Consider the following 12,180-nt stretch of genomic DNA (forward strand, 5'->3'; position numbering starts at 1 on the left):
GTACAAAGATAACCTCTTTCTTTCAGGCCACCACAGAGTTCCTTCTTGTTTCTCTTATTCCAAGTGAAACATTAGACAGCCAGTCCTCTCCTCTTGCATGAAGCACATGACTCTCGTAGAACAACAAGTGTACTTCCAGACAGAAGGCAGATCCGACAAGCTCTTTCATCTGTTTCCTTTTGTAAACAACAACCCATAGTGAAGTCTCTTGGGCACTCTCCAAACCTCTTGCAAAAGCTGCGAGGCTCCGATATGTCTAGCATTAGCAGAGCTCTAGTATTTCAAATAAGATCTATTTTAAAGTGTTTGCGTGTGACCTACTCTAACAAACCTTTCCCAATTTAACTCCCAAAACATCTATATACTCTGTCACACATCCAAGTATAAAAAAGGGATAAAGTTAATTAAAACTAATAGTATAATGCAGAATTTATTTTTTGTTTCATATCCATGACCATTTTTAGTCCCAGTTTGTCTGTAGATATTTCACTGCCTTTTTATGAATATTGGCTATCATGTTTATGCTCCCTTTAATTTGTCATTTAAATATAATTTGAATCTTCTCATTTAGCCAATAGATTGAATTTGCTAGTGTTCAGAGAGTGAACCTGTATCAACTAACTACATCAGAAAGGCTTTTGTATTGCAATTTAAGGGGCAAGATTTGGTTTTGCTGTTGAGATTCTATAATGGCCATTTACTGTATTATTTCTCTCATCATTTTAGTAAATAAGAGATTTTTTTAAATCCCACAAATTTCATGCATGAATTCCTAATCAAGTCAAGTCACCTTTATTTATCGTTCATACCATGTTCACACAGTAAAGACGAGACAGGACCATGGAACATATTTGCATCAATATAAGTTAGAATAGAAGTTAAACTCACATTAAAATGTTAAGACGTTTACAATAAAAGCCCACAGTGCCCTATCCACACATATTCTGATGGCATGAGGGAAATAAAACTTGCCCAATCTGGTCGTAAGGGCCCTAGTGCAGTGGACCAGTACCTCCTACCAGATGGCAGAAGGGAGAACAGTTTACATGAGGGGCGAGTGGAGTCGTTCACAATGTTTATTGCCTTTCGCCTGCATCGAGTGTTGTAGACGCCCTTCATGGTCGGAAGAGAGCCCCCAGTGATCTTTTCCACTGACTTCACTATCCTCGGCAGGGTCTTGCAGTCTTAGGTAATATGTCACTGGGAGAGTGTGCTGGGTTGTTAGTTTGAAATATTAAAGCAAGAGCATTGAATTTTAGCAAACTTGCTTTGGTAATTGAAGAAGGTCATGTCACTGCCTGGGATGGAGGGGCCAACTCTCAGGATAAGAATAAACTCCAGAGGGTTGTTAACACAGCCTATGATATCACAGGCACCAAACTTCACTCCATTGAGGACATCTACATGAAGCGGTGTCTTAAAAAAAGCAGCCTCTATCCTCAAAGACCCCCCACCACCCAGGTCATACCCTCTTCACTCTGCCACCATCAGGAAAAAGGTACAGGAGCCTAAAGACGAGCACTCAGCGGCACAAGGACAGCTTCTTCCCCTCTGCCATAAGATGGTGTTTTGCAGCAAAACACTGAATTTCATGACTTGTTCATGACAATAAATCTTGATTCTGATTCTGAAAACTGTTCCTGTGGCTCAATAATACATTCAAATTAAAATGATGATATTCATTTCTCCCTCTCTACTTCAGGGTTACTACATGCAGTGCCAGAAAACAAAGGACTTGTTCCCTCACGCACGACTGGTAATCCTCTTTGCGAATATCGGGGACATTTACAAAATGCACAAGAGATTGCTGGCCAGCATGGAGAAGAACTACAAGTTAAAAGAGCCCCATTTGAGTGAGTTTGGTGCCTGCTTCATTGAGCAAGTGAGTGCTTGTGGAGCTATATAGGTTTTCCTTTGACAGGTGTAGTGTGCATAAATCCAAAGGTGGGTGCTGAGAAATGTACAGGAGTTTTAATACAGGTAAAGCTCATTGGCAAATGGGATGGGTCAAGTGACGGAGGTTAGTGTTGGCGAGCACTTTGGGTCCAGTGATCATAATGCCATCAGCTTCAATGTCATTATGGAAAGAGATAAGTCAGGGCCAAGGGTTGAGGTTTTTGATTGGGGAAAAGCTAGATTTGAGGAGATGCGAAAGGACTTACAGGGTGTGCATTGGGACAATTTGTTTTATAGGCAGGATGTAGAAGAGAGATGAAAGACTTTTAAAGTTCAGATTTTGAGAGTGCAAAAGCTTTATGTTCCTGTTAGGTTAAAAGGAGGGGAAAAAGGTTTGAGAGAGCCGTGGTTTTCAAGGAATATTGGAAACTTGGTTCAAAGAAAAAGGGAGGCGTACATTAGGTATAAGAAGCATGGAATTAAGGAGATGTTTGAAAAATACATTGAATGTAAGAGGAATCTTAAGAGAGGAATTAGGAAAGCTAAAAGAAGGTACGAGGAGATTATAGCAAGCAGGGTGAAAATTAATCCAAAGGGTTCTACAAATATGTTAATGGTAAAAGGAAAGCGAGAGACAAAATTGGTCCCTTAGAGAATCAGAGCGGAAAACTGTGTGTGGAGCCTAGAGAAATGGGGGAGATATTGAACAGTTTCTTTTCTTCGGTATTCACCAAGGAGAAGGATATTGGGATATGTGAGATAAAAAAAGCAAATTGGGTAAATATGGAGAATATAGTGATTACAAAAGATGTAGTGTTAGGGCTTTTGAGGAATATAAAGATGGATAAGTCTCCGGGACCAGACGGGATCTTCCCCAGGACATTGAGAGAAGTAAAGGAGGAAATAGCAGAGGCTCTGACGGTAATTTTCCAATTGTCATTAGAGATGGGGATAGTGCTGGAGGATTGGCGTATTGCGCATGTGGTTCCATTATTTAAAAAGGGTTCAAGGAGGAAGCCTGGCAATTATCGGCCTGTAATTTTGACGTCTGTGGTAGGTAAATTAATGGAGAAAGTTCTTAGAGATAGTACTTATAAATATCTGGATAGACAGGGTCTGATCAGGAGCACTCAACACGGATTTGTGGGCGGAAGGTCCTGTTTGACCAATCTGATTGAATTTTTTGAAGAGGTGACTAGGAATATGGATGAGGGTAGTGCGGTGGATGTTGTCTATATGGACTTCAGTAAGGCCTTCGATAAGGTACCACATGGAAGGTTAGTTAGGAAGGTGCAGTCTTTAGGTATAAATTTTGAGATAGTCAAATGGATTGAACGTTGGCTGAAAGGGAGAGGCCAGAGAGTGGTAGTGGAAAATTGTCTGTCAGGTTGGAGGCCGGTGACCAGTGGTGTGCCTCAGGGATCTGTATTGGGCCCATTGTTGTTCGTTATATACATTAATGATCTAGATGATGGGGTGGTGAATTGGATTAGTAAATATGCAGACGATACTAAGATAGGTGGAATAGTGGATAATGAAGAAGGTTTTCAAGGATTGCAGAGGGATTTGGGCTGCTTAGAAAAGTGGGCTGAAAAATGGCAGATGGAATTTAATGCTGATAAGTGTGAGGTGCTTCATTTTGGTAAGAAGAATTAGAACAGGACATACGTAGTAAATGGGAGAGCATTGATGAATACAGAAGAGCAGAAAGATTTAGGAGTAACGGTACATCATTCCCTGAAGGTAGAAACTCATGTGAATAGGGTGGTGAAGAAGGCTTTTAGTATGCTGGCCTTTATCAATTATTGCATGGAATATAGGAGTTGGGAAGTGATGTTGAGATTGTATAAGGCATTGGTGCGGCCTAATTCAGAGTTCCGTGTGCAGTTCTGGTTGCCTAATTATAAGAAGGATATAAACAGAGTGGAGAGAGTGCAGAGAATATTTACCAGAATATTACCTGGGTTTAAGCATCTAGAGTACAGGGAGAGATTGGGCAGATTAGGTCTTTATACTTTGGAGCGTAGAAGGTTGAGAGGGGATTTGATAGAGGTATTTAAGATTATGAAAGGGATAGACAGAGTGGATGTGGATAGACTATTTCCGTTAAGAGTAGGAGAGATTGAAACAAGAGGACATGAGTTAAGAGTTAAGGGGCAGAGGTTTAGAGGTAACAAGAGGGGGAACTTCTTTACTCAGAGAGTGGTAGTGGTGTGGAACAAGCTTCCGGGAGAAATAGTGGCGGCAGAGTCAATTTTATTATTTAAGAAAAAGTTGGACAGGTATATGGTGGAGGGTTATGTCATTGTGCAGGTAGGTGGGACTAGAGAGGAGTGTTTGGTTCGGTGCGGACTAGAAGGGCCTAATGGCCTGTTTCCGTGCTGTAATTGTTATATATGTTAAAGAACAATAACCTACAAAACAATATGAATAATGTGAGCATGACAAAATATTGCTGAAGGTGACCATCTGAAGTATAAATAAGGGTATGCTGAAAACATACTTTTCACAAACTTCTGGGGAGAGAAATGGTTAAAAAGTGTCAAGATTGGAACATGTACCAGGTTGTAAATCAGTACAGAGGAAGGGGATGCTGGGGGTGTTGGGGGGGGGGGCAGTGGGAGAATGAAAATACAAATCAGTTATAAAGTGGAAGCCAAGACAAATGAGGTAACAAAAGTATTATTAATACTATCAGAACTCTGTAAATTTCTGGGCATTTTAGTTTAGCATTCTCAATGGGGGCCACCGCACATCTAAGTTGAAGCCATTTTCTTTGCTTTTCACTTCACAGAACATTAACATTTTTTTCGTTTTTCATGTAGTTGGTAGGAAAGAAGTATGGAAAAAACCAAAACTTGACTGCTTCACAGTGAAAGGGGTCCTAAACTTTGAACAGAGTCCTGGGGGCCAGGGGGTGGGGTGGGTGGTGGTTGCATAGCCAAAAGAAGGTTGAGAATGCCTATTTGAGATCATAACCCCCTCATCCCATCTTTAAAATGACCATTACTGCTCAGAATCAGAATTTATTGTCATGAACAAGTCATGAAGTTCGTTGATTTGCGGTAGAATCACAGTGGAAAAATCATATTATCCATCTTACAAAAATAAATAAAAAGAGTGCATGGAATGTCAAAGCAAGGCAGTGTCTTCGGTTCATTGATTATTCAGGAATCTGATGGCAGCAGGAAAGAAGCTGTCCTTGTGCCACTGAGTACTCGTCTTTTGGCTCCTGTACCTTTTTCCCCAATGGTAGCAGAGTGAAGAGATCGTGGCCTGGGTGGTGGGTGCTGATTTCTTAAGACTCCACCTCTCGTAGAAGTCCTTGATGGAGTGAAGACTGGTGCCTGTGATGTCGCAGGCCGAGGTAACAACCCTCTAGAGTTTTTTTCTTATCCTGAGCATTGGAGCCTCCATACCAGACAGTGATGTAACCAGCCTGAATGCTCTCCATGGTACACCTGATGAAGTTCTCGTGAGTCTTTGGTGACATCCTGAATCTCCTCAAACACCTCACAAAGTGATGCCTTTGTTATTAACACTTGCTCTTCATTCTTGGTTTGTTACTTTTATTGCTTTAGCTGCACCCACTATTAATCTCACACCATCATTTCCATTGTCAGTTAATCTCACTCTCTCCTTTTGCAAACATTCCCTTCACTCTTTTCCTTCCCTATTCCCTACCATTTACTTGAAATGTTACCTCATTATCTTGTTCTTACCATGGATTATCTACCTGAAGCATTAACTATTTTTCAACGTGATATTTCCAAAGTACTATGGGCTCCCTCATTAAAAATGGATGAGATTCAAGGGTTTGAGTTATCAGCGTCAGCGTCTACTTCCTCAGGAGTTTGCGGAGGTTTGGTATGACATCAGAAACCTTGGCAAATTTCCACTGAGCTGTGGCAGAAAGTTTGCTGACTGGCTGCATCATGGTCTGGTTTGGAAACACAAATAGCCCTGAGCATAAAACCCTCTAAAAGGTCACAGTCCAGGACATCACAGGCAAAAACACTCCCTACTGTTGAGTACATCTACAGGGAACGCTGCCATTGTCAAAGACCCACACCACCCACCACACGCTCTGTTCATGCTGCTGCCATCAGGAAAGAGGCATGGGTGCTACAAGACTTATACCACCAGGTTTAGGAACAGCTGCTCCCCCTCCACCATCAAACTCCTCAATAACAAACTCAATCAGAGACTAATTTAAGGACTCGTACTTGTGCACTTTATAGACTGATTTTCTTTGTTCTCTCTGTATCGCACAATCAGTTTGTTTACATTTCTAATTTGTTTACAGCCCTTGGTTTACACTGTACAGTTTATTTTTTGCACTATCATTTAGTGGTAATTCTGCCACACCCGCAGGATAAAAGAATCTCAGGATTGTTTGTGATGTCATGTATGTACTCTGACAATAAATCAGAAATCTGAAGGAATGAATAGAGAGATTGGGATTGTTTTCCCTGGAGCATAGAGGACTTTTCAAGGTACAGTAGTCATCATCTCTTTTTAGTGTAGGGGAGTTTAAAGCTAGAGGGCATAATTTAGTTGAGAGGGGAAAGGCTTAAAGGGGAGCTGATCTAAGGGGCAATGGTGGTGACTATATGGAATGAACAGCCAGAGGAAGCTGTGGAGATGGGTACAATTATGGCATATAAAAGACATTTAGGTACGTACATGGACAAGAAATGTTTGGACTAAGCAGGGGCAAATGGGATGAGCTCAGATAGACAAATGGGTTGGCGCGAATATGTTGGTCCAAAGGGCTTGTTTTCATAGTCTATGCCTCCATGACCAGACCATTCAGTGAGACACAAAGCTAATAGAAATGAAAATTCCTTCCACAAGTTTGTGAGCTCAGTCAGGTATATCTGCAGATTTCAATCCCTACATAACATGATAAAGCTTAATACCACAAAAATTGAATTGTGCCAGTAAACATGCATTAAACGAACAGGATGTGGGGTGGGCCAATAAATATTTTATTATGCTGAAGCCCCAGAAGGTCATATTCCAACACATAAAAAAGAAGCATGATCAATTCAGAACTTCAGGGTGGTGAATGAAAGCCCAGGAACACTTAGGGTGGGGAATTGTAAAGGAGATGGAGATTGGGAGGGAATATTGGGCTATGGATCATCAGAGTGGTTGTGTGTAAGAGCTGGGAAACCAGTTGGATGGATCATTACATGGGACGTCATGAGGATAAATGGTCAATCCATACATTGATTGATGAGGAGGAGATCAGACAAGATATTGATAGGCAAGGGTGGAAACTTTCTGCCAGTCACTTGGTGATTAGATATTTTTGCAAAGGTGGTGTATTTGACAAGAGGTTAGTGGTCACTTGGAGGTTCAGATTGCTGGGAGTGAGGCCAGGTTTTATACTTGTTGGCAGTGGTATTGCCACATGCTGGTGACACGCTGTGCAGTGCTGGTGGATTGGAGGAGGATTATGGTGCTGAACCTCCTTGCTTTACGTAAAGATCCAAACCCCAAAACAGGTCTTCTTCAATTGGAACTGGAACCAATTTCACAAGAATTGTGTGGGCATCCTTCATCCATGGGCTACATGAGCATTATCCACACCCCTGGAAATGGCAATGCACACATCCGACATCATCATGGGCTTCTCTGCATGTCGCTGTGTGAGACTCACCAAGGCTATGTAATGAAAATAACAGATGATGCAACCTGCGTAGGCTCCCACTTTCCAATCCAAATGAATTCTTTCAAAGTTAAATCATGTCAAATAGTAAAGTGTTGCAAGAAACAACCTGCTTTGAGATGTAATATTTCTTGTTCCCTTTTTACGTTATATTACATTACATTACTTACATTAGAGATAACCAAATTGAGCATTAGATTTATTACTAAAAATTGATTTCGTTCTGCTATATTGTATTATTAGAATTGATATGTACAGACAATCCCTGGGTTAAATATGAGTTCAGTTACCCAGGTCTGTCTATAACCTGAACTTGTATTTAACTTGGAGCCAGAACGTATTTAGTGCCAGTTGTCAAATGATTGTCTTAGTATATAGAATATCGCCTTTGGAAGACTACACAAAAGAGTCTGGAAAAACAACCAACTGAAAAACCTCACAAAGATTAGCGTATACAGAGCCGTTGTCATACCCACACTCCTGTTCGGCTCCGAATCATGGGTCCTCTACCGGCATCACCTACGGCTCCTAGAACGCTTCCACCAGCGTTGTCTCCGCTCCATCCTCAACATTCATTGGAGCGACTTCATCCCTAACATCGAAGTACTCGAGATGGCAGAGGCCGACAGCATAGAATCCACGCTGATGAAGATCCGACTGCGCTGGGTAGGTCACGTCTCCAGAATGGAGGACCATCGCCTTCCCAAGATCGTGTTATATGGCGAGCTCTGACAGAGGTGACACCGTGACAGAGGTGCACCAAAGAAGAGGTACAAGGACTGCCTAAAGAAATCTCTTGGTGCTTGCCACATTGACCACCGCCTGTGGGCTGATCTCGCCTCAAACCGTGCATCTTGGCGCCTCACAGTTCGGCGGGCAGCAACCTCCTTTGAAGAAGACCGCAGAGCCCACCTCACTGACAAAAGACAAAGGAGGAAAAACCCAAAAGACAAAGGAGGAAAAACCCAAAACCCAACCCCAACCAACCAATTTTCCCTTGCAACCGCTGCAACCATGTCTGCCTGTCCCGCATCGGACTTGTCAGCCACAAACAAGCCTGCAGCGGACGTGGACATAGCCCTGCATAAATCTTCGTCTGCGAAGCCAAGCCAAAGAAGATATATTTTAATTTTATTTGCATATAAAACACATCCAAATACACTAAAGCATCTTAAACATAATGACAATACAGGTAAATAATGCAGTACTGTACATATTAATAAAAAAATAACTACATACGTGATTAAAAGTTAACACTTACAGGAGAAGATGATGGAGAAATGATGGTTAGATGATGGAGAGATGGCTACAGTGCAGGTACCTTCAATTTCAAATTCCAAATTTTGCTCCCAGCTCTTTCGCTCCCTCCCCCTCCCTCTCCCCTCCCTTCCTCTCTCCCCCTCCTCCCTCTCTTCCTTTCTCCTCCTCCTCTTTCACCCCCTCCATCCCTCTCTCTACTCGCTCCTTCCCCTCCCTCCCCCTCCCTCTCTCCCCATCCCTCTTTTCCTCACTCCCTCTCTCCCCACACTCCTTCCCTCTCTCCCCCTCTCTTTCCTTCCCTTCCTCTCCCCTCACCCAACCTCCATCCCTCTCTCCCCCTTCCCTCCCCTCACCTCCTCTCCCTCTCCCCCCACCATTTTGTGGGGCCAAACGGTGGTCCCGCAACAAGCTGTGATTGTTCCAGAGAAATTGCGATAGTGCACCTTGCTGATTCTTCTTCTCATCCCCCACCTCCCCTCCCTACCTCCCTTCTGCTGGGCTGTCCAGGTCGCATATGTCATAGCCTAGCAGCGGATGCACATCACCGACTGCCTGAGAATCAATTTTTCTCCTGCTTATACTCCAATGAGTCGTATACCTATATTACGCTAAATAATGTACTATATTACAATATCACTGAAAGTGAGCTAATAGAAAGTGAGGTTGGGTCGAACCAGAAGTAGGTGTCATTCTCCTTCCGGAGGAATAGTCAGTTCGTAACTATAGGTTGTTCATAAATCAGATGTTTTTAACCCAAGGACTGTCTGTATTTACAACAGGTAAAACAAGTACCATGTACTTGTGATTCATTAAACCAAATATCGTGTGGATAAGGACGTAAGTGCATATTATTATTTCACCGAGAAGATGTATGCCATTCTTTAGAAGACATACAACCAAAGGCAGTGGTAGAAGAGTACCTATAGAAGACTTGTCAAGCAGAACAATTGGATCATCATGGGGTTCAGAAGGGTATGGGGTACAAACCATATGAAAGGAAATGTGGCCAATCTGGAATGCTAATGTGGTTAGCTTGGATGAGTTGGGCAGAAGATCCTGTTCCATGACATATTCAGTTTTTCATTAGATTTAACTGGAACTAGTAAAGTGAGGCCTTAAGGTGAAATTTGTATCCCTGAAAAAGGATGAGGTAACAGCCATGTCATTGGCTGGTCCCAGGACAACCTGGCCCAATGGCTTGTTCTCTGACTTTTGTTGTGCATTTATTCTGAATGTGGATCAGTATGTTACACCCATAACCACCCTTGAAAAATTGGTGAGGATGTCTTGTGAGTTGATTCCTATTAGATAACTGTTACAAACCGTGCTTAAAGAACAAATATAGACAATGAACCAGACAGTGTTTAATTTTCAAACACTAATTTTATTTCTAACTCTTAAACTATAGTCTTAACCAATGAACTATCCTTAACATTAAATCTATCCCAGGCTACGCTCAGGTGTCTAATTATGTGTGTGTGTGTGTGTGTGTGTGTGTGTGTGTGTGTGTGTGTGTGTGTGTGTGTGTGTGTGTGTGTGTGTGTGTGTGTGTGTGTGTGTGTGTGTGTGTGTGTGTGTGTGTGTGTGTGTGTGTGTGTGTGTGTGTGTGTGAGATATTACCAAACCATTACAGTCCAGGCCAAAATCTAGAAAGTTACTTCAAAGTTCAGTCTTTTAAATACAGTGTTGAAGCGTAGGGCTTTGAAATTTGATGCCTAGAATTAATGATGAACTGATGGGAAGACTGGAGTTGACTTCTCCTTGCATTCCCTTTGAAGAAATGTCAATCCACATGAGCTGTGGTCATAACACTCCTGGTCCTTTTGTAGGCAAGACTCCAAGACTGTGGCACTGGTCTTTCCAAGTGACCTTCACTGTTAGTCACCATCAAAATGAAGCACTTTGCTTCCCAAAAGACCCTCCTTGCAGATGTCAATCTACCGAAAAGGCCCAGTCATTCACAGAGCATGCTTTGCTCTGAATTCCACAAAAATATCTGGCCACAAGAGCTGCTTCAAAAGGCTGCTTTCTCGGGGGGGGGGGGGGGTGGGGGGGGGGGCGTGGCAAGATGGAGTAGAGTCTAGACGTGTAATCTCGACCTCTCTGGCCAGACCTTTAAGAACCCGTTTTTAACTGTTTGTTTTCAGGTTTAAATTTTTTAAAACTTAGTTTAAAGTATCAAGGAATTGTTATGGCCATTAATGGTAAAAAGGTTAAACCTCAAGTACAGAAGAAACTACATTTTTGGAGAGTTGAAGATTTAGGGCCTAAACAGCCTGCTATAACTTCAGGTTTACTTTCTTTCAAGTCTAAACCACAGAGATTGCCTGTGGGAGCTGAGAAAATGACTACTACTCACCAGGAGAATCACATCGTTGGAATTACCCATTCTCAGGAGGAAGGTGCGTGTGCCCCCGATGTGGATCCCGATCCTGGCAGCCTGCCGACTTTAACGGAGGGGGCACGCAAGAAGATGACTCCATTGCTTGAAATACCTCAGGAAATACTCCAATCTGAATATTTTGGTTTTTTTTGTGAGTTTTTGAAGCAACAACGGGTTGCGGGGGGAGAACAGTGTCGGCACCCTGAGGAAGTCGGTGTGCCATCGCTGGGAGTCCAGACCCGCAGTAAAACTGTTAAACTGCCTGTTGTTGAGATGCAGCAGGAGCTGCAGTTACCTGGTTCTGCCATTACACAAGAGAAAGCAGGGCAGAGCTTTTCTGAATTACAATGTAAACAGCTAAGCCTTTTCATCCAGCCTATGCTGAATGAAATATCTCAGAGGCTCAGTTTGGAACTGGATACAGTTAAAATAAGTGTGGAAGCATCTTATGAAGATTTTAAAAAAATTCAGGCTGCTTTTTTGAAATGTCAACAAGTGGCTTCTAATACAGAAAAAGTGTTGGAGGTGGAAATATCTGTTAAAGAATTGCGAGAACGTGAGAGGGAGTTAGAGAGGAAAGTAGATTATTTGGAGAATCAAAGTAGAAGGAATAATGTGAAGATTGTTGGTTTGCCAGAAGGTATGGAAGAACAAGATCCTCTTCGTTTCTTTACCAAATGGATTCCACAAATACTGGGGCAGGAATTTTTCTCTGGAGGTCTGATATTGGAAAGAGCTCATAGAGCCTTAAGAAAAAGACCTCTGTCTGGTCAACCACCGAGACCCATGATAATTCGATGTTTGAATTATTTGGACAGAGAAACCATACTTCGTCTAGCAGAGCAAAACGCGAGACAACGACAAGCCCCGTTAATGATTCAGAATAGTAGAGTTTTTTTCTATCCTGATTTGAGTCAAGAGGTTATTCAGCGTCGGTGTCGATTTAATCCAGTTAAAGAAGTTT

The 12,180-nt window shown here is 42.3% G+C and overlaps 1 protein-coding gene across 4 annotated transcripts in view; it reads left to right on the forward strand.

Moving 5' to 3' along the window:
* LOC138742309 (rho guanine nucleotide exchange factor 9-like) overlaps positions 1-12,180 on the forward strand; it is a 45,125-nt gene that overhangs the window by 12,350 nt on the left and 20,595 nt on the right. For all 4 annotated transcript variants that reach the window (XM_069896567.1, XM_069896566.1, XM_069896565.1 and 1 more), the window contains one exon: positions 1,703-1,882. In XM_069896567.1, coding sequence (XP_069752668.1) covers positions 1,703-1,882 — 180 coding nt within the window. The remainder of the gene's footprint in view (positions 1-1,702; positions 1,883-12,180) is intronic.

The sequence above is a fragment of the Narcine bancroftii genome, chromosome 9, assembly GCF_036971445.1.
Source record: "Narcine bancroftii isolate sNarBan1 chromosome 9, sNarBan1.hap1, whole genome shotgun sequence".
NCBI classification, from domain to species: domain Eukaryota; kingdom Metazoa; phylum Chordata; class Chondrichthyes; order Torpediniformes; family Narcinidae; genus Narcine; species Narcine bancroftii.